The sequence below is a fragment of the Lissotriton vulgaris genome, unplaced genomic scaffold (assembly GCF_964263255.1).
Source record: "Lissotriton vulgaris unplaced genomic scaffold, aLisVul1.2 SCAFFOLD_1239, whole genome shotgun sequence".
NCBI lineage: Eukaryota > Metazoa > Chordata > Amphibia > Caudata > Salamandridae > Lissotriton > Lissotriton vulgaris.
In genome coordinates this window covers 231,765-255,436 of record NW_028250096.1, presented here as the reverse complement: position 1 = coordinate 255,436, position 23,672 = coordinate 231,765, and the positions used below count along the sequence as shown (strand labels likewise).

Genomic DNA, 23,672 nt, shown 5'->3' with positions numbered 1-23,672 from the left:
TAAAATTTGCACATCACCAACTTAAGTGTTCTAATTTCTTTTGTGCCTATACAAATATTTTTCTCACAGCAGAATTACAAAAATGTGTCCTCATAACTAATGAAGTATATTTCAACTGTCCACTTAGCTATTTTTGTGTTTTATTAGAAAAAAAGCCTGACATCTTACAGCACTTCATTTCACATGTTTTGCATAGTTTAATTGTAACATAGTTCACTTTTCAAAATCCTCTAACTTCTGCCACAGAAAAATACATGTAGAAAGACAAACTGACTTTTGACTCCTGTCACTGAAAGCCAGCAAATGTGACAAGATAACAAGATTTAAAGGCATCCATATTACTCTTAGCTCGTCCCAATTTAATCTTACTCGACAATGTGAGTGAGCAATTGGAGTTTTAAAACCCTGTCTTCCATATATGGATTCCGGCTGCCGCCGGATCCAGAAAACACCAGTGCTTCTCCTTAAGTGGACGTTGCCATTGAACTAGGAATCACAGCTGAACCACCGGGTGATAGCGCACTAGATGCAGTATACCGAAACCACCCTTACCCACCGGGAGATATGAACGCTCCCTAGCCATTCTGGCTCTCTTCCCACCCCAGATAAAGGACTCCAAGGAGGCTTGAGTTCCTTCATCGTGGAGGGGGGAGGTTGTAGCAGCATTGCCTACATTAGGTAAATCTTTTTTTTTTTTTATAAATCTTTTTATTAACAGTCATCGACTTCAAATAAAATATGGCACATTACAGTAATGTAAATATTTCGATTCAGACACATGCTAAATAAACAATATCATAGCATTTCGTACACTGTGGGGCCAATCAAGGCAAGGGCACGTCTTCCAGGTCTGTGTGCAGTGGTGGGGTACAAATATTACCTCTGTAGCGGTTTCAGGGTCCCCATATCCGGGTCCATTTCTTGGGGCATTCCTGGGCCACATAGACTGTCTTTTCATGGAACATGCACCAGTCCATGTTGATCTTCCAATCTTTTAGCACTGGAGAGCCCCCCCAAGCCTGAGCTATGTTCCTTTTTGCGATCATAAAGCCAAGATTGGCCTGTTGTGTTTGGCTTACATTCTCGTCAGTGGGTTCCAATATGTTGATAAAACACCTACGCGCCTCTGGGGGCAGGGGGGTTCCCAGGACATTTCCCACCACCCGATGGATCGCGCTCCAGTAGGTCTGGACAAGTGAGCACTCTCAGATGATGTGAAGGACTGTGCCCAGCTGGCCACATCCCCTACAACAGTTTCCCGTGGGTGTCCTTCCCATCAACACTAGTCTAGGTCCCGTCATGTATATTCTGGGTAGTATTTTTAGTTGAACTGGTCGCAGTCTAGCGGGGATAGCTACCACCCTGGGGGAGGACACAGCCTCCTGCCAGTCCTAGTCATCCAGCTCAATACCATCAACCATCCATTTTTGTCGAAGCTGTGTGAGTGGGTCCTCCATCTTTGTATTAGTTTATTATAAATAAGAGAGATGGATTTCTCCGGGAGATAACCATCTAATATCCTGCTTTCCAGTGGAGAGGACTCGGGGGGGGGGGGGGGGGGGGGGGGGGGGGACGCTCTTAAGAAAGACAGAGCGCAGGGCATGCCAAATTTGTCTGTAGCGAAAGTGTTCTTAGCCGGCTAGGTCATGCTGCTCCTGCAGAGAAGCGAATGTTTTTACGTCCCCCTTTTCCCACATGTCCTGGGCGAGGGAAATACCCATCATGTTCCACTTGTCAAAACCCTTTGTCATATGTGTCCCAGCTTGGCGGAGTCCCACAGGGGGGCGGTCAATGTCAATCTACCCTCCCAACCAAGCGATATAGTGGCAGTGTGCCAGACTGATATCGAGTGTCCTGTGGGGCCAGATAGTGGAGGACGAGCAGGTTTGGAATATAGTGTTCTGTTGTAGTTCCCGCCGGGGAGCAGCCACCTGTCCATTCAATAACCGGGATCGTCAAGGGACCCATTAGTGCCATGATTAATGGCGGCTCAATAATATTTCTTAATGTCCGGGAGGGCAATACCTCCATTGTACCTCTTCAGCCTCAACTTGCTGAGGGCAATACGTGGATGTCCGTTCCACAGAAGCTCCCTCTGAAGTCATTCAATCTCTTTAAAGTAAGCGGGGGGGTCTACTTCCAGTGAGTTTTGAAGGGCATAAAGGAAGCAGGGGAGGGACATCATTTTGAAAAGTGCGGCCCACCCCAAGAGGGACAGAGGGAGAGTTCTCCAACTGGCTATATCTCGCTGCAGTCGTAGAGGGGGGAGAAGATTATTATTACATCGGAGTGCGGTGTCCAGGGATACAAATATTCCGAGGTACTTGAATCTTGACAAACTAATTTGGATTGGGCACTTGGAGGGCAAGTCAGGCATCCCTCTGTAAAGTGGATACAGGTGGGATTTGGTCCAAATAATTGTGAATCCGGAGTATCTACCAAACACTGCCAATATATCCAATAAAACGATTAGAGATTTCCGGGGGTTGATGAGGTACGGTAGGATGTCGTCAGCGTATAGGGAAATACGATCCTCCCAATCCGCTGACCAGCAGAATCCTCGGATCGACAGATCCTATCGGATCCAGGCTGCAAGCGGTTCCAATGCCAGGGCAAATAATAGGGGGGGGGGAGAGCGGACAACCCTGACAGGTTCCTCGGCTAAGAGAGAAGGCATCCGACTGCTTGTTGTTAACTAAGACCTTGGCCAGAGGCACCACGTATAAAAGGCAAACCCAGCCGACGAACTCCTCCCTGAACCCCATTTTCCGGAGCGCGGCGAAGAGATAGGGCCACTCAAGCATACCTAATACCACGGTGGCATCCATGGAGACCAAGACCGCTGGTTCGCGAATCGTATCAGCTCCACCTAACACCCGGTGTACAAGGCGAAGATTTAACACTGTGATCCGACGTTGGATAAAGCCAGATCGATCTGGGTGTTCAAGGGTCGATATGACCTTCACCAGGCGCTTGGCAAAAACTTTTGCGTGGATTTTTGGCTCAGCATTAAGAGAAATGGGTCGATATGAAGTACAGTCCGACTTTGTTTTCCCCTCTTTGTGAATTTCTAATTCTAGTTATTAGCTATGCATTGGTCTAGTGGGAGTTCTCCCAACTCCCTGCTTTCCTCAAACATTGCTTTTAGGTAAGCTCATAATTTGTCTGGGCACAGTTTATATAATTCTATGGGTATCCCATTAGGGCCAGAGGCCTTACCAGATTGAAGCGACCTGATGGCCAGGGCGATTTCATCCGCGGTAAGAGGACTGTCCAGTAGCTGCTTGTCTATCGAGGCGAGGGTGGTCATACCGAATTAGGTAAAGAATCTTGAGCACAAGGGACATTTTTATGCCTGCTATTCGTCCCGACCCGGAGATGGGACTCCCATCACAGCACTGGGTAAGAGAGCGCACTGTGGCTAGCATTATAGTATAGTTATGTGACAGGGATTTGCCAATAGTGGAGAATAGTTGAACGCCCAAGTAAAACTTTTTGTGTGGTCCATGTGAAGGGCAATATCATTGCTAGGTGTGCTTGGTCGTCTAGCGAGATTAAGGGCTTGGGATTTGGCGGCATTCATCTTGAACCCCGATGCCTCTCTAAATGTTGCGAGTTCCTACAGCAATGGGGGCACTGAATGGCCTGGTTTGGTGATGACTAGCAGCACGTAGTCCGCGTATAATGCAATTGTGTGTGCTTGACCACCCATCCAAATCCCTTCAATGAGCCGGTGTCTCCGGATGCGTTCCGCCAGCTGCCCCATATATAGCGGGAGACACACAATTGATAGCTGGAATGCAGAACAAATCAAAACATTCAACCCCAGTCAAGAGATCGGAGTTAAATCCATCATTCTTTTGCTCACCATGTCACCCCAGTTTAGACCTGGCTATATGCAAATCAGTCTTGACCCTGTGCCTCATGGGAACAGTCCAGCACGAACTGCCAAGCCAGGTCCTCTCTGGACAGCAAACAAGCATCTTAGGACCGGTTTCGGGGTTTCACCCCTCATCATCCAAGGTAGCTTGAATCGAGTGGCACAGTGAGCCCGGGACCCCAACTGTGCATACCCTTTGCACTTAGGGCGTGTTGGAACCGGCCTCATGGCGTGGTCCGACCCCTCCTGCTTGGCGCGTCCCGGACTACTGCTACCCCTGTTCCCCGAGCGAGAGCCGCACCTTCCGCCCCTCCGGCCGCCCACGGCCCTTCCTCAACAGAACTCGACCTCAGAGACACCCCCTTCTCGGCAGACCCGGGGCCTTTCCCGAACCCCCGTCTCCGGGCCAGCCGCCATCTTGGACACTCCACAACCAGGCCTCGTGTCGACCTCAGCCTCAGACCCAGCCAAGCCCCGACATCGAGGCACCACCATCCCCCCAGGGGATAAAGAGACCACTTGGCAAGTCAATGGGAGAAGGAGTTTCGATGGCCCCCATCCGCCTGGTTTCGATCGCCCTCGGCCTCCCTGGGCGCTGGCTCCACCCCCCTGCTGGGTGTCTGACTCGCACATCCCGGACCCCCCCGACCTCCAAGTGCGAGGGTCCGGACATCAAAGGGCACCAGACCTATAACTGGGGCAGCTCCAGAGCAGGAAGGCAGTTGTATCCTGGAGTCGAGAGACACCGAGACAAACTCATCTTCTTGAACCTTCTTTGGAGTCCTGCTGGCGCTGCCGCGGCTCATCGTTGTGAACCATCTTCGAAGGCCTGCTGGCGTTGCCACAGCCCATCCTCGTGAACCTTCTTTGGAGTCCTGCTGGCGCTGCCGCGGCTCATCGTCGTGAACCATCTTCGAAGGCCTGCTGGCGCTGCCGCGGCCCATCCTCGTGAACCATCTTCGGAGTCCTGATGGCGCTGCCGCGGCTCATCTTCGTGAACTATCCTTGGAGTCCTGCTGGCGCTGCCGCGGCTCTCCTTCGTGAACCATCTTCGAAGGCCTGCTGGCGCTGCCGCGGCCCCTGCCAGAGAGACCACCAGCTCAAGGATTGAGAGTGGTGCACCAGAGATCCTTGTACCCGACTGGTACTGAGACTGTCCCGCTACCCCCTTTCCCCAGAGACTAGAATTGAAGGGATCCCAGTATCCTGGTCCTCCTGTAGTGTGAAGATAACCTGCTTACAAATATCGATAAAAGTGTTACAAACCTATCTTTGTGTGGTGTCCATCTGTGGTGGGGGTGTCACTCGTCCGTACGATCTGAGGAGAGGACCCTCGTCAGGAGGTCTCTCCCCCTTGCTCGGCTGACCCTCAGGTTTCCCGTCTAACAGGGCGATAAAGCAAGACACACAATTGATGGACGGAATGCAGAACAAATCAAAACACACACCCAGCCAAGAGATCTGGGTTAAATCCATCATTCTTTTGCTCACCATGCCACCCAAGTTTAGACCTGGCCATATGCAAATCAGTCTTGACCCTGTGCCTCATGGGAACAGTCCAGCCCGAACTGCCAAGCCAGGTCCTCCCTGGATCGGAAACAAGTATCTTACGACCAGTTTCGGAGTTTCACCCCTCACCTGCCAAGATAGCTTGAATCCAGTGGCACTGTGAGCGCGGGACCCATGTTTGGGCATACCTGGCCCACTTAGGGCGAGAAAGCAAAAGACACTATTGATGGTCGGAATGCAGAACAAATATATATAGCGGGAACAGGAGTGGGGAAAAAGGGCACCCCTGTCACATACCCCTTGAAATTGGAAATTGGGAAGAGAGTGAGCTATTAACGATTACTAGCTTTGGCATAATTGGCCCAGATCTATTGGAGAAAATGGGGACCCAGGACAATAGCCTCCAGCACCAACAGCAGGATGCGCCAATGCACCCGTAAAAACGCTTTTTCAGCGCCCATTGATGAGCACAGTGTGGGTGTCTGTGGGCTGTTAGTTTTGTCTATTATGTTTAAGACATTTTGTGTTGTCCCCACATGTGTGTCTAGGAATGAATCCAGACTGGTCACAATCTACTAATCCGGGCATGTACCGTCCCAGTCTGCTGGAGAGAATCATCCCCGTATATATCTTTGCATCCACGTTGAGCAATGATATGGGGCTGTAGGAGGTGCTTTGCCTAGAGTCCTTCCCCGGTTTTGGTAGGGGACAATTGCTCCACAATATTTTATAAAAGGCGGCTATAACCCCATGCTGCCGGGACCCTTATCCACCAGGAGAATCCCTATTGCCTCAAGGAATGCCTGTGTAGTTATGTCTGCTTCTAGGGGCGCTGCTGTGGGTTCCGATAGTTTTGTTAGGGGGACCTGTTCCATATAAGTGGTGCTGTGTGTGGAAAGCCTGGATTCCGCACTGTATAATAGGCGTAGAACCAACAGAATTCCACTGCAATCTCCGTATCTCCTGTCAAGGGATGCTGGTTTTGGTCTACTAAAGCATGTATGTGATATGCATGCGTAATCTGAACGCAAGAAGCCTTCTACCTTTGTTGCCCCAGTGTAGTATTTCTGCTTCATGTGTGGAACGGCGTATTCTGCTGCATCCATATCCACTAGTCTCTAGCTCTGTGTATAACCCTGCACTCACCGTTGAACCACGCCACTATAGCCATGTAGGTTACCCTCGCTATTGCTTTTATGAGTGTCCCACAGTGTTGATATTGATATGTGTGGTGTATCATTGGTTGTGAGTTAGTCCATCATAACCAACTTAACTTCTTTGATGACGGGATTATAGGACAGCAGCTTAGGGTTAAGGTTCAACATCATACACTACACAACACACGGCTACTGAGCCAGAGATCTTGGAATATATTGAGGACATAGCTTTGGTGTGGTTATCGGACACCCACCGTGAATACCTGGCGCAGCCAATAACAGAGGAAGAAACGCTAACAGCCATTAAAGCTTCACCAAATGGGAAATCACTGGGACCAGATGGGTTCACTGGAGAATTTTAGAAGGCCTATTCAGAGTCGTTAATACCACACCTCCTTGAAATGTATGATGAGGCCTATAATAATGGAATTCTCCCCCAGACACTAAGAGAGGCACTCATAGTAGCGCTTCTCAAGCCAGATAAAAGCCCCACGAAGGCAGAGTCATATCGACCTCTGTCATTAATAAACACAGACGTAAAAATACTGGCGAAGATAATCGCCTCGAGATTACAACCCCTCATGTCTACGATAGTCCTTCCCGACCAATCGGGATTTATCCCTGACAGATCTACCACACATAACTTATGCACTATTTTTGCTCTCCTGCACCAGCTAAACCCAGACCTCCATGCAGTGGCGGTCCTACTGGATGCTGCCAAGGCCTTCGATTCTGTAGAATGGCCTTATATGCTTACAATCCTGTGACAGATCGGGCTCCCCCGCGACTGATCACGTGGATTACTCTTCTGTACACTAAGTCCACAGCACGCATTAAAGTCAACGGGTACATATCCGATAGTGTGCCTATTCAATGCGGCACCAGACAGGGCTGCCCACTGTCTCCCCTCCTCTTCTCGATCGGGCTAGAGTCCCTTGCTTGCAAAATACACCAGAACTATGCGCTCGCCGCACTCAGATTCCGGTTGCGACCTATTAGTATATCACTTTATGCCGATGACATGGTCTTATACCTTTGTGACCCTGAAAGTAACCTTTTCCCATTACTACGCGAATACGTGAAATTTGGTCGGCAGTCTGGACTGCATATAAATTGGAGTAAATCTGCTGTGATACCCCTGACCGAATGCACAAAGGCCCCATAACTGGATTCCCTCTCCTCTGGCAACACGACCCCATTAAATATCTTGGAATATGGGTGCATAGAGACGTAGACCTAGTGATTAGACAGAACTATGGAGTGGCGATTGACCGCATAGAAACACAAATACAAAGATGGATCACGCTCCCTCTCTCATTAGCCAATCGCATATCTCTGATAAAAATGGTGGTTTTGACCAAGTAGTTGTACCTATTCCTCAACATACCGATACCCCCTCCATCGTCTGTATTCGCCAGAATTCGTGCGAACTTTGTAAAGCTAATATGGGCAGGAAGGCAGGCCAGAGTGAGCCTTCAAACGCTCTCTCTTCCCTACAGTGTGGGTGGCTTAACTTGCATACTCACTCATAACCGGCCCCACCTTACTTCACGGGAGATAAACACGGTGCGCACTACTTATCAGGCATGGCAGCGGATTATTCAACTAGCACAAAAGACCACGATATATGCTCCCAGCCTTCCACTGACACCATCCCGGATTATCGGTTACGCTGGAGAAAAACAACATGTCTCTATTAGAACAAGGAGGCATTTCCAAGCTAGGTGACTTATATCCGAATGGCACGTTTATTAAACCGGATGACCTGTCATAAATCACCAATCAGTCGCGGCTTTTCAGATTCCTATATCACAGACTGAAAGCTGCTGCCCGGGTACTATACCCTTTCTTCCCTGATGAACCCCCTACTTTGCAATCACTACAAACTTTGATGACATCAACCACTCACGCACATATAATATCACGGCTATACAAGCAGGTTCAGTTTGAGATTGGTGCAGATATACGATAAAGGCTCGTGACAACTGGTCCAACCTGCGGAATGACCCACTCATGGAGGAAGACTGGACAGCCTGCTGCACACTGATCACATTGTTAACTCCTAATGGTAATCTTCGTCTCATCCATTATCGCCCGCAATTTGGGTGTAATTCTTGACACCACACTTTCCTTTGAGAGGCAAGTCAATAGGACTGTTTCCACCTGTTGTGGTGTCTTAAGGATTTTGAGAAAACCTTCACACTACCTCTCCCTGGCAGCTCGGAAACAACTCTCGGTAGCTCTCATCTCCTCACGGTTAGATTACTGTAACGCACTATTTAGGCATAAATAAGAGGCTGGTCCAACGCTTACAAGTTATGCAGAATGCGGCAGCTAGGTTCGTTGTTGATGCCCCCAGGCGGTCATCAGGCTCCTCCATCAGAAAAAACCTTCATTGACTTCCTATGCAGGCCAGGATAAACTTTAAGGTTCTGTGTCTTACCCACCGTGCTCTCCATGGATCCGGTGCAGAAGACATAAGGTCTCTTGTGTCCTCCTATACCCCAGGCAGGGCTCTGCGCTCTGCCAACAAGAACCTTCTGTCGGTTCCCCGAACTGTTAAGGCCAGATGGGGAGGGAACGCCTTTTTTTCCCTTACCCCGAAACTCTGGAACATGCTTCCAGTTGAACTCAAGGGCCATGCGTCCCTCGCTCTTTTCCGCAAAGCCCTAAAGACCTGGCTCTACACAGAAGCCTACCTATAGTCGACATCTAGTTTTACCTCTCATTCAGCTGTACCATCTGATGCGCCTTGATACCTTGGGGCTAAGTAGCGCAATACAAATCTCATTTCATTCATAAATATATACATCAAATATACCATACTCCAGCCAAATTATGTAGGTATAAGTTAAGGGAAGATGCTAGATGCAAACGTTGCGGGACAGATCAGGCAGACTTTGCACATCTTGCGTGGTGCTGTGGGAAGGTGCAGCAATATTGGGAAACAGTAACAAGTCACTTGGGGCGGATGGTGTCCTGCACGTGGTCATGCACTCCACGGCTGTGTTTACTTGGCGTCGACATACCGCTGCGGTCTATGAGAAAGAAACTGGTGGCCATAATGTTACTGCTTGCGAAGCGGAGAGTGTCTTTGTATTGGGACAGTAAAAGAACCCCAGTGCTCAAAGAGTGGATATTAGATGCAGTGTACTGCAGGGATAACTTAGTTTTGTATGCAGAAGAATTGCCTGCTGCTTCTAAACCCTCAGATATCTGGGAACCACTTACTGGTTATTTACGTGAACACCCTGATTTGCTTAAGACTAACCCGGATTCCTTGCTCTGAACACTTACATTTCTTTTGTCATTCTTTTTTTTCTATTTTTGGTTTGTTTTTCATTATTATCCATGATATGTATACTCGAACGTGTGATAATTGGATGCTATGTACTTTGGATCTTCTTGCTGTATTATGCAGTATGTGCCTGTAATGACTGTGACCAATGTTTTTGTGTTTGCTCTTGACAAAATTGATAAATTAAAAAAAAAAAAGGTTCCACATCATGAAACCCTTAATATTATTGGGAAGATGCAGTATAAGCAGGATGGAAGAGTGATCTGAGATGGAAGCAACCTCTATGTCTACCCGAGTCACCACCGGGAGTAGGGAGGTAGAGACTAGGAAGTAGTTGATTCTGGCATAGGTCTGGTGCGTGGCTGAGAAAAAGGAGTACGACTTTGTGGAAGGGTGCGGTGCCCTCCAGGCGTTGACCAAACCCGCATCAGTGAGATACTGGAGTCCCTGTGGGGCTGGTTCAACTGAAACAGCAGCGCCTTTCTCTTTGCTGCTGAGTTTAGGCCTCTCACATTAAGACTAACTACCTGCACCATAGAGTGAAATATGCGCCAGTGGATGTGGCGAGTCCAGGCTGGACCGGGAGGTGCCCTCCTGCTCCGTAAATGTGGTGGGGTGCGACGGTGGTACCTGTGGGTGGCGCATTGAGAATGGGTTAAAAGAACAAAATAGTAAAACATAGATAAAGTCACCAAATGCTGAGAAACCATGGATTACGTCGTAGGGGTCCATGGCGTCAACCATCCGTGCAGGTCGTCTGGGCGAAGGAAGATTAGTGGAGTCCTCAGCTACCTTTGAATGTTCAACCAAAAGGCGATGCAGACCTAGGGGCCACGACCACGGCCCCAGCACAGCCAGTGCATCCGAGGGCCCAGCACCATCACACAGGGGATGTTCGAAGTCAGGGAGTGCGGGACCTTGTGTTCAATGTCACCTCACCAGGGCGGCCATGTATCGGCTTGTTCAGGGGAATGGTCCCATACAGTGAGATATTGCAGTATAGCTGTCCTCTGCCCGAGGCTCTCTGTCGTGGTTAGCTTGCTCAAATTTTTGTTGGGTCAGGCCCCGAGCAGCTCCAGTGGCCAGATCCCCCAGGAGGATGTCAGGGAGCCCATTGGCCTGCCAAGTCGCACCGATCCAGATCCAATCCCAGGATCACTGCTGCCACTGCGCGTGAGCGAATCAAGCGTGTTTCTCCATTCCAGGTGAAGACAAGGCAGAAGGGGTGTGCCCACTTGTATCGCACCCTTGGTCCCTCAGGAAGTCAGTTATTGATTTAATGTTGCTGCAGCATTGCAGGATAATGGGGGACAGCTCCTGGAACAGGCGCACCTTAATCCCTTCAAAGGAGACGTGGGATTGGTTGCACACCATGTTCATGATGAGCTCCTTATACTGTTAGTTGTGGAGCCATGTGAGAATGTCTGGTGGAGAACTGGGCATCTGGGATGGGCATCCCACTCTGGAGCAAACTGGCAGCCTGCATCCGCCTGTAGTGGAACATCCTTGATTCTGAAATTGGATCTCTGGGAACTGTTCTCCATATCTTCCAGGTATTAGTTGAGATCAGCATTGCGTTCATTGAGTTACAGTATTTCACTGTGGCACTCCTCTAGCTCCTCTTCTACTCCAAACACACGTTGCTCCACCTCACCCATTTTGCGGTGTATTTCCTTCACATCTTTGGTCATCTGCATTTTCAGGCTCACAATATTGTCCCTCAGAATGCTAAAGAGGGTCTCCATAAATCCATGTGTGACCGGGCTGTCCTCTCCTACATCACGGCCCCCGGTTGGCACAATCGACAAGGGGTTCCATGGAGGCTGAATCTGGGGTAGGATTCGCCCGCTTGTAGGAGTTTTTTATAAGAAGGTCTTTGATGGTGGGGTCTATTGTTGGTCCTGGTGGTCGCCATTCTATCCTCCCCCAGCGGTGTCAGTCGGGCACACTCTTTATCGCGGGAGCTGGGTCCACTCCACCAGTGGGCTATCCAATCTACCCAATGTGGCTGTGAGAGGTCAGGTTGGGTTGGAAGTTGCTGCTGCCTCAAGAGGTCCCTCAGAGTCTCAATCAAAAAAATTCTCCCCACTATAGCCAGTCTCTAAGCGCCTATCTGACAATGCGAGCGATGAATAGGGAGGGGGGATTGTTGCCCGCGGGTGCCAACAGTGCCTTAGTGGCCAGTACATTCAGATAGCAGGCCACCTCCTGTATGGCTGCCAAGTGTTTCTTCTGTCTCCCACAAGTCTTTTCCACCTCGGGTATGCAGGGGGGAGGACAGTTCCACACTCCCCATTTAATGCCAAATTTCAGGGATAAGGGGCAACACCACCCTTCAGCCCAACCGCCGTGGTACAATATCGGGATGGAGCCATCTCCTCAGCTTCACTCAGCCAGCTCTGATGGAAGGGTTCAAGCTGAATAAAATGTGTGATGGAATAAAACTTAATGTTCAATGTGTTTTAAACCCCGCAGAGTAGTAGTGTGGTGACAAAACAGTAATCCTCAGATACTCGCTTCAGAGTTTGGAAGTAATACTGAAACGGTTTACCACAAGATGGCAGGGTGTAGCATTTATTGTGAGAATATTGCTATAAAACTTGCCATGAAATGATCAATGGATAATTCTAACTGCAACGTGTAAACAAAAGAACTACTATAACTGTGCTTATTTATCTAAGAATAGAATAGCAGAAATATGTGTAATTCGACAGGAAGAGTGTAGAGCTGTGTTTAGCCTCTGAGCAGCACAGAAAAATCCTGTCTGGGTAAACAGGAGTGATGCAGAATGGGTGCTACATGGTGTTTGGGAGCTGGGCTGATTTCTGCCATAAAATGAAGCGGGCTATAGGCCTGATTTTGGTTGACCTTTTGCGTACATGCAAATTACACAACTTTAACAAGTTCATGTTCTTTTCACAGCTCATGTTCCAAGAGAATGCAACAATATTTGCCTTATGCTAATCCACAAACTGTGCATTGCAACAGGAAGTGAGTGGAGTCCAGCAATGGCTGGGGCACAATTGGCCATCTGAGTAAGAACTGCATGTTATTGATGAGCCCCAGAAAAACCAGCTCAAGACTCTGGAATTAGTACGGAACCTTACAGATCTCGTGTGCATACTCTAAGCAGAAGGAAATGCTTGTGTTTACAGCCACTTGGATTTCAATTTTTTAAGATTATGACCAGCAGGCGGGCGTTAGCACATATTTAAAAACCTGAAGGATCATTGTGAACAGATGTGAATTAAAGCCGCCCCTCAACCAGTTACATCTGCTTTGGCTGGAGGGGAGCTAGGAGCGGAAAATACAAGTAGCGTGCCTGCAAACAGGGTTAGACTGGTCTATAGGCTAATCGGGCAGTAACAGACGTGCTGATTGGTCAGTGTGTGGGCCAGTTTAGTGACTGTATGTGGTCCAGTTTATTGTCTGTTCACAAACTAATGTTATGAGTATCTTTTTATAATGATTAGGCTGTAGCAGCAGGTAGCACTATGCAGGCAATAGTAAGATGCTTTGGGTGCACAGGCAGTGCATGCTGAGCCAGGTTCACGATACAGAAGAGCAGGATCATCATGTCCCATTGTGGCAGGCAGTGCAGCTGTAATTTGAAAAGAAATCAACTTTCACCAGGCCGGCTGTGCGTGCCGCATGCACACCTATCCCAAGATCTCCGCTCCACAGCTCTAGCGTGCACCCAGTAATGCAGAAGATTCAAGTGACCGGTGATTGCCCAAGCATTATTAGGTCGGGCATCTACCTAAATATACACCCAATAATTGAATTGTTTAGTTTTCACATTACTCAAAGACAGTCTGGCTTATTTACAGCTTGGAGGGTAGGATGCTCTTTAAAAAACATGGAGGATGTCCCTTCCGCCATATTACAAACGCATTAATCTTGTTTTCACCTCCAGTAGTAAACTCAAGGGTTTTGTTCTAGTTTAGTGACCTCACAGAATAAATTGAGTAATTTACACTGGTTAAAAGTTCCTCAAAAATCATAATGAAACATATAAATAAAGGTGAGCTTTGATATTGTCCTTAACAAATAATTGATCAAACAAACATTTATTAAACAGCCCACAATGTGGATTTTATTGTCTTTGAATATTTTCAAGCAAAACAGTCTCAGAGTGCTGCATATGGTTCTTTTTGTAACGATTTATTTCAAGCCTGAACTCCATTTTGTAACTTTTGATCATTACATAAAGCATCTAGAAACTTTTAAAGACATATGCTCCTCTTGAACGTCTGTTTTACTAAGTACTATTCATAAATAACCTCTTTTTTAAATATATACATGAAGCAGTCTTTTAAATAGATTGAACAACCAATAAATACCCCAAACATTCCAAACGAAAACAATGTGAAATTCCCACACACAAGAGGGTCCATTAAACTGGTGGAAAGGGCCTCTTAAAATCTCTACAACATTTGGGAGCAAACATAATAGAAAGATCACATGGACAGGGAGGGCTCTCACCCGCTCGTACACAGGCACACTACTCACCCAAAATGGTTTTTTTTTTAACTAGCATGTATCTACTCCATATAACAGGGTTCTCCATCTTTATAAAAAGACATTTATTGCATTTCAGCTACTGTCTGCACTGGGCAAATCCTGCTGAGCTGGACTGTGTAATTAAGAGGCCTTCAACAATCGGGTTTTCCAATTCACTGGTTAGTTTGCTCTATAGCCAACTAAGATGGTGTTCTTTGGAGAGCTAGACTCTAGCGAGCAAGGTAATGAGGCGTTTGAGTTTACCTCAAAAATAATACAGATGCACTAAATGTAAAGTGACAATGCAACAGCACATGATCTAGACAGTCTATTTACAGCAATTCTAAAGCTACAAGAGATGGAAAGTTGAAATGTGTGGAACAATGAAATCCATCGTATTGTAGGTTTGGGGGACAAATATTTAAGAAAAACTAGGTTTCTTTAAGGTGACGTGGGGTTTATGGCACGGGGACAACATCCTAGCACCTACCTTCTTTTTTTATTTTATAAACATTACAGTATTTGATCATCCGCTACGTTCCTATAAGTAAGAAACAAGTGAACGCATTTTTAAGTCCGTATTATAAACCATTCCATAAGAATTCAAATATGAAAATATGCCATGAATTCTGCAGAAATGTGCTCATCGCTCCCCAGCTTCGCGGATCCTGCACGCCACCGCTGTGATCAGAGCTGCTCCTTTCCCGCTGCCATCCTCAGACTGGAGAAATGTAACTTCACATTTTGGAGACAGCTCCTTCACAGTCTGAACCATCACTGTGGAAAAGCTGAGACAAGGCAACATTGTTAGTTTTGTGGACACAGCAACATTTTGCCAATACAGCATATCACCCGACAGCGATAAGAAGCAATGTGATCACTGCCATCTTTTAGTTCGTTTCGCTCTACTTCCCAGTTGTTGTAATCTATTGCCATTATATAAACACTCTAAAAAGTTATAATATACTAATAATATGATCATATTTTTCATAAAGGGTGCTCCTTGCAGCAACCTGAGCATTTCTTCTATACTGAAGGCCATCATTTTAAACGTGTTTTTGGGAAATGTATGCTGCACTGTACTCTATATTTTTCTTCCTGTATTTTATGCTGCACTTGATTTATGTTTCGACACAAAAGTGCATACAAGACATGAGATGTGGATGGTACCCAAGCTAGAAGGTCTCTTCAATGAGCGGCTTGTTCTGGGCTAGTTTCTCCTCAAATAATCCTTAACTTTTACAAATTAAAAGAATGACTAACAATACAAGACATGAATACAGTATGCACAGAGATGGAACCTCTATACAGTAGCAACAACAGTTCAGATTTGCCCAATAAGGACTTAGATCAGCCAATATCCTCCTTATTTTGTCAGCGAATAAAGTGCAGAGGCCTATTCTTATACTGGTTCATGAATTGCAACCCTCTGTGCAACAAAAATGGTGGTGTGGAGCCTTCACTTACGGCACGTGTAGGTGCCCATTATCCAGACGTAGGACTTTCTGTGGTCTGCCGTGTAACACTTAGCGAGGGGTAATGAAGCTGCAAGTATGCGAAATGCAGTGCTCAAGTTGTTTCCAAGACTATAATATGGCGTCGCAGCATCTGAATGCAGGTATGCTTTTATAGATCTGTATGCCCCCACCAAGGCAACACATGGTGCCAGAGAACAAGGGCGAATTCACAGATATATAGTCTGTTTGGTGTGCAACACAGTCGACTTGGAATGACTAGTGGAGAATGGGGCTCAGAGACCTTTTAATAGCACTTGTAGAACCAGTAAGGCAAGGCATCCAAATACCAGCAGATTACTTCTTTACAACAGCCATTTTGTTTTATGGTGCGTAGTTCATGTTATGTGTTCACTGCAGTAGTTGTGAGTGCATGTGTTTGAAAATGTAAGGAGGTGTGGTGCAGCAGCCAGAGCGGCTGTTTCAGAGCTCGGGGCTCAAGGTTCAATCCCGAGGCTGGCGGCATCTCAGCTCAGCTCAGCGTCATGAGAATCTGGGCAATAGGTCACTTAATCCCCCCCAATGCCCTTGAAACCCTAAGAAGTGATACGTTTGTGCTTTACAAATATGGATTTTTATAATATGTATTTTAGAATAATCTGGCTGTGCGGAGTACAAGGATATTTCTGGTCTGTTTTATTATAACATTCCTTGCTTAAATAGGAGTATGAAATATGCATTTCTCATGGACTCACTCTAGGCTTTGGTTTTACAATGCATTTCCATGGTCCTAAATTACATCCATATTGACAAGGCTGTATGTCTGAAGTGTGATAGATCCTGAGTTTAAGCAAAGACATTGTGTGCAAGGACTTTGAAAGGTCAGTGCTGGAGAGTACTTGGTGACTGAGAGAGCTTTGTCGATACGGACAACAATGGATTAGCTACCATCTAGAGATAATGTACGTTTATTTCTAAGGGGTCACAATGCGGAAAATACATTTCTCTTCAGTAGAAGAAATAATTTGAAATGCTAGTTTGTGGAACAAATTAAAATACCTTGACTGAAGAATTAACTTTTGCAGCAAGCAGTGCAGAATAACAAGGGTCAAGTTCAAAGAATCTAGGCAAAGCAGATACCGGTTGACATTGAAAGTGGATTGGGCAATTGAGCGAACCAGCTGCTGAAATAGTTCTAAATGTCTGAATTCTCTGATGAATATAATTGTCTTGTAATAAACTTGAAAGTAGAAATGAATTCCCTAATATATTATTACCAGAAGCTGAACAGAAAATGTTCTTTCTAGTTTTCTACAAATAACCCAAAGCAAGGCAAGTCATTAAGAGCACCAAATGTGCTTCACACCATGTTTTGTTATAAAGGATCGTAGGCTTCTTTTATTTACAATGGTTAATTTATTAAAACCAGAGTAGCAGCTGAAAAAAGCACAACATTAAATTAATTTATTGGTGCTTTATTAGACACTGTGTGCCACTGACAGGATAGCGCGGAGCGCTCCAAATAGAAGGGAGGCAAGTATAAGAGAAAGATAATTAAAATAGAAGATTGCAAATTTATGAACCAGATACATCCACAGTACACAGATAAGTACAATCCATTTACTGTTATGAAGAGGGGGAGTACAGATTATTCAGAGCACTCCCACCTTAATAGTCAGTACAGCAACCTGAATTTAACAGAGCCGGCTAAGCACAGAATGATGCATGGTCTAGAGTTTGGCTTCACGTTCCTAATTGCATAGTCATCCAATCAGGATGTAGGTTTAGAGAAACTGTGAAGGGACTGGAAAGCCTACAGTTCCCACCTGAATTTGAAATTACCGTGTTATTGTCTAAGGGCTAGGTTCTAGTTGTTCAAGGCTTTCATATCATGTATTTGCAGGGTTTCTTCAAGTGAGCTAAAGAATGAGGATGGATTCAACCCAGATCTGCGACTGGGGGTGAGTGTCTGAAAAGTTTGAACGCTCCGTACATCATCTTGTTTGCTTTGTTCACCCTAAGTTGGTAGGGTATGCCCAGTTGTGGGTCCCTTGCTCACTTTGCCACTGGATTCAAGCTAGCCTGGCTGATGGGGGTGGTACCATGAAACTTGCCCCACAATGCTTGTTTCTGGTCAAGGGAAAACTTGGCTTGGCAGTTTGGGCTGGACTGTTCCCATGAGGCACAGGGTCCAGACTGATTTGCTTATAACCGAGTATGAACTGGGGTGGCGAAGTGAGCTAAAGAATGATGATGGATTAAACCCAGATCTGTGCCTGGGGGTGAGTGTCTGAAAAGTTTCAGTGCTCCATCCATCTTCTCCTTGTGTTTGCTTTCATCAAGAACACCCATCGTATTGAGAGATGCAGCATTTATCCTGGTATCAGATTTCAAATTGCAGCATGGTTCACAGTTGTAAAAGGAACCATCCTGCCTAAGACCAATTTGCTCTCAAGCGCTGTGTTATTGGGAGCCGATGTAAGCATGGCCAGAAGTGGTGAGTTCAATCTTTTTTTGCCTAGAACTAGTGTGTTTTTGCTAGGTTTTGCATCAGCTAAAGCTAATGTAAAGTCTTACGGTGGAGACATACGTATGTGCATTACTACCAGTGAGTGAATGAGGTCAGGTTTATGATGCAAGCTTTGCTAAGCATATGAAGGTAGAGGTGTGCACTCTGCTTCTCCGCAATTACTTGTGGAGTGCACAAGAGAATGGGGTCAAAGAAGACTCCAATGATTTTACTTTGAGAGCTGCAGTAAAGGGGGGTATCACAGAGAGCCACTGGAAAGGTAACTACCTTAGGTTTAGTCTGCACAAAAATACAATTTCTGTTTTTGAGCCACTGAGGCAGACATTGCTTTCTTTCATCCATTCCTACACTAGAGTAAGGTAAGAAACAAAGTATTGTCTAAGCCGCTAGTACGGTCTTCACAAAGGTAGATCATAATCTGTATAACCAGCATAGGTTTAATATGGTATTTTGTAATGGCCTACATAATCATCATCAGCCTCCAAGGATGCATTAAAAAGCCAAAGAGAATGTGATGATCCTTGGGGGGAACCTACACAGTATTCGTTGCAGTGAATAGTCTTATTACTGCAGTGAAGTAGGGTGTCATGATTAACAGTACAATAAGTCTCCGAGAGGTCCAATTTCATTAATGGTGCAGGCAGGCGCTCATCAAGAGCCTTTAGTATCACTCCGTACCTCTGTATATCAATGAGTTTCCATTGTGTGCTACATGCTGGGATCAAATACACATTTGGAGTGATTGTTCGTCCTCCTGAAAATACAGGCAACTCTTCACCTCCTTTTCTGGTATTTTTGCACGGATTAATAGATTATAAATGGGCGATTTGGAGAGACCATTTACATTTGGTCTTTTTTATGAGGGGTAATTAGTTGTTCACAAAAGATCACAAGAGATCCAGAGGCACTGCACCAAACTATTTTGAACAATCACACCATAAAATGCTAGAGAATAAAATGGGGGCTTTAAAATCAATGCTCCACTCACCTGTAGCATCCAAGGAAAATTAACAATCAACATCTGAGCCAATGGTACAATCATGAACCACGGTAATAAACACGGCTGCTAACCTTTGAAGGAATCCATCATTAACTTAGTTGGGTCTGTCAAAGTGTAGCTGCCCTAGCTAAATCAAGCAGAGCATAGGAACTGCAACCCTACCCCCGTTAATACCTCAGTGCAAGGTCAATAAGTATGGTGAAATGTTCAGGAACTCAGTCAGATGCATGGCCACACTGACACTACCTTGAGCACTTCATTGGCTTTCACTGGACAGAGGTATCACATTTCATAGTTTCTGCTCGGTTTACAAGCCCTTCTAGCTGAAGGGAAGCACCTGAAATCCCTTCTGGCTGCTCCAACATATGAAGAACTGTGGAAGTCCAAGGCCCTAGGCAGCTGAACTGCATTGAAATGGACATGAGCTACAAGAGTAGCAGAATGAGACAGAATGGGCCTCTTCCTCTTCACAGCATACATACTTTGGGCATACCTTGCAATCTCAAGTTACCATAAGGTGACGTGTCATTTTTTAAAAAACTTCTAAATAGATTTTAGAAAACAAGCTGGCGGAAAAGGGTGTTAAAAGGCCATTAAAAAGTCGGAGAAGCGCTCAGAAAAAGCAGGTTGTCACAGATTATCACAGCAAACTATGACGAACATATGCCCATCAAACAAAGTTTTATAAACGCCCGTTCCTGCATATGCCCTGCAAACTAGACCAACACCAAAGACGGCAGATGTAGGTAGCAATGCAAAAGCATTTTTGAAACATCTTTGAACAAAATATATGACTGGAAAGCGTTAACTGCAAAGATCAGAAATGTAATGTCTGATTGTAATAAAAAAAACACTTCCGCACAACAAGAAATCAGAACATCCTGTATTCAGACATACGCACAGAACTGATTCATGAGAAAATTTTAGAGTTCTATCCTTCTGCGGCTGACTTAGGCATTTTTTTCATTGTCTACTTCTTGGAAGAGCACATGTTTCCTTGCTTACTCACCTGCTTGTTTCTGTATCAACTCCCTGCACTCCTCTTCCCTCCACCCGGCACTGCCTTTCTTTTTGCATTTATTTTGAAATGTTGTATTTTTTTTACTTTTATCTTTTTTGTTACGTTCAATTTACACCATGTTAGATTGGTAAATGGAAAATGAGCTGGTATGCCATTTTTGTTATTGGTTTTCTTTAACAAGCTATCGCAAAATGACTTGCCATACACAGAATGGTTTAAATGGATAGAAACCATCCTGGAAGCAGGAACCACCACTGGAGTAGGCTTTCATTAGCAGAGTCCCCCTAACACACATTAAATTTCACTTACTGAGGATGCAGTTTGTAAAGTGTTCCATCAACACCAATGGTGATCTTGAGAAAATCCAGGCCTCTGTTCTCTCGGATTTTGTCCACTACTGCTGCCATGCCGGCACCGCAAAGCTGCGCTGCACGCCGAGCTACCACCGTGCACACTTCCTTCACAATGATACTGTCATCACAGGTGCTCTCCAGACCAAGGTGCTGCAGAATAGAGCGGACCTGCAGCAATGCGAGGCAGTCACTGAAAAGAGATACAATTGAAAATTCAATGTTTCGCTTTATACAATTGTGCTACATTGTCATTTTAGAACGGTTTTCAACTGTCACGAAACTCGAAGCTAATAGTTCATTTTTGAACATGCATGAGAAATGCAGACTATTGTAAAGTACAATTACTGATAGAAGAAAAAAAAGATATGCTGTAGCTCAGTTTGTTAGGTCTGACAATGAGCCTACTGTACTAACAAGTTGCCAAAGTGTGCTGGGACCCCCTGTTATATCCACAAGTAGTCTTATCTGTGCCATATAGATATTACTGAAACCTCTATACATTATTACGATAGCTTATCCGGATGAGAACCTATAACAACATATATAATGACTGTAAAACAAAAACACGTCTAGTGTGCCTATTTAATTGCCAGCTGTACAACAACAACATGTTTACATTCTCCCACGCCACTGCTACTCATGTGCATGCCCCAGGTGTCTCTGAATTCTGTGATCAATGTTGCAACACATTGGGAAGCGGCTCATTCATATACAATTAACCATTACCCTTCTTACTTTTGAGCCTGCTTCTCCAGTAGGTCTACTTTGAGCATCATTGGCAATGTGTAGAAGCAAAGCAAAGAAGGCAGATGTGATGCAGTCTACATGGATCTGCTGCCATCTCCGCATAATCAGATAAAGCATACTAACTTGACAGAATGAGGACCTACAACTGGATGTAATGTAATTTGGGTGTGTGTTCAGCAGGGAAACAAGCATTAAGATGTTGGTCATCGATGTACATTTCATGTTACGGGCGTGGGGCAAAAGAATGTATTGAATAAGATATTAAGGTTAACTACTGGAGATATACATTTCAGTGATGAAATACATTTGTATTTTTAATTCTCTATTCTGCCCAATATGTAGTTAAATATTTTTACAGGATTATAATATATTTTTTAGACCTGTTTTTATAGTACAGTTTTAGGACTCTGCTCTCTATGTATTTTCTGTTTAGCACAAATAAACGCATTTAACTTGAATCCCGAGTTGATCTAGAACATCTTCTGTGAAATATTCTGGCATCTTCTGAGGCGTCCAACATAGCGCTTTTTTTCCTCTGAATAATGTGTTGATTTAATCACTGCAACTCTTATTTTAGAATTTCTGTTTTAGACTGTTCGGGATCTGGACAGCCACACCTGGACTATTACTCATCCCTGCATGCAAAGTGGCCTCTAAAACTCCCCCCCCCCTCCCCCCCAAAAAAAACCGGGATACTCTATTTATAGGGAGTCATCACAGGCCAACTAAGGAAGGACTGTTTTTTGAGGCAGATAATCCTCTATGGCATCCGATCTCCCCGTTCTCAAACCTTCGCTACTCTCCCAATTGCTTCATAACATTGTTTTAAGATTTTAGTTCACCGACTACGATTACACCAGCTCTTATATTTGATGGCTTTTAATACTCATTTATATTTTACTGCTTACAAAGATGTCGCTTCCCCCCAAAACATCTGACTGCACTTATGTATATAAATTATCAACAAAAAAAAATTAATATCTCATATACTTTCCATTATTTGATATTTGAAAGGTATTGTGTTTGTGAAGCGCTCTGTTGCCCCCAGGGGTGTCCTGGCGCTGCAGAAATAGAGGGCCTCTAATACGCACATTGAGGTGAGTGGAAAGGGGGTCTGACTTAGTAATCTTGCTGGGAGAAGAGCCAGGTCTTGAGTTGCTTTCGAAATAGGGATTCGTTTCCTTCCATCCTTGGAAAAAAAGAGCTGGTTCTATTCCAAGGGGGGCTAGAAAAGAAAATGACCTGCCACATTTGGTAGTCATCCTAGAACTCGGGACTTCCAGTAAATGGGCATTATAAGAGTGGAGAATCCCTTTAGGTATGTGACACTCATTTTCTGAGGTAGAGCGGCTAAGTACCTCTGAAGGCTTTTTGTGTCAAAGCCCTAAATCAGATGCTCTTATGGACAGGGAGTCAAATGCAAGGTCTGAAGAGCCTGCAACTCTGAGCTCCGTCTATAAATAGCAGAGATAACTGAAATGTTATGTGCATTTAAGGAAACTGCTCCATTATGAATATTACAATGTTCAATATATTGCTATACTGTATTCGGTGTTTTGTGTAACTTTCAATACCTTTATTTAGGGTGTGTTTTTCTGAAATCAGTTTATGAAACAGACAATTGTATATATGATAAAGCTCTAATTTTGTCATTCTTCTGCCACAATTCTGGTTCCCGGATTATAATTCACTCATGATAGAAACACTGACCACCGTTGTTGATCTAATAAAATGTTGTGTAAGGATTGTAAGCTGTATAAGGTTTCCTACATTTATAGGGTGACCACCCCGCTGTAGATCATTATGGGCACCGTTTCCAGCCCTGGACTTCAGTAGGATGGCCTAATTCAGTCTAGGTATTGTAGTCTTGCTTTTCTCCCATTGCAGTTATTAGACTGAGACACCTGAAATCAATTACTTTTAATTTTAAAGTGCAAGACTAAAGACAGCATTTATAATGACCTGGAGTGAGGTGGTCGCTAGATTTAAAATTATTATTTTATCCAATTGTACTCACCTCTCAATTTGAGAAAGGAATTTTGTTTCAAATATTCCTCTAGTCTTCAGCCTTTCAGAGATTCTGCCTCTAAATAACAGGCCTCTTTTTGTGAAGTCTATGAGAACATTACGAACAATCTCTCCCAAATACATTCCACTAATCATTTTCTCAAACCTGAAAGAAAATATATACAATTACATTTGAATAATGCTAAAATTAGT

General features: G+C 45.0%; 1 protein-coding gene across 1 annotated transcript in view; it reads right to left on the bottom strand.

The window, feature by feature from the left end:
- Positions 1–13,913: 13,913 nt before the first annotated feature.
- The window catches only part of LOC147663374 (hexokinase-2), a 194,893-nt gene continuing 185,134 nt past the window's right edge, over positions 13,914–23,672 (bottom strand). The window contains exons 16-18 of the mRNA XM_086950488.1: positions 23,470–23,625; positions 20,662–20,895; positions 13,914–15,135 (exon numbers count right to left, since the gene is read on the bottom strand). Coding sequence (XP_086806614.1) covers positions 14,991–15,135; positions 20,662–20,895; positions 23,470–23,625 — 535 coding nt within the window. The 3' untranslated portion in view covers positions 13,914–14,990. The remainder of the gene's footprint in view (positions 15,136–20,661; positions 20,896–23,469; positions 23,626–23,672) is intronic.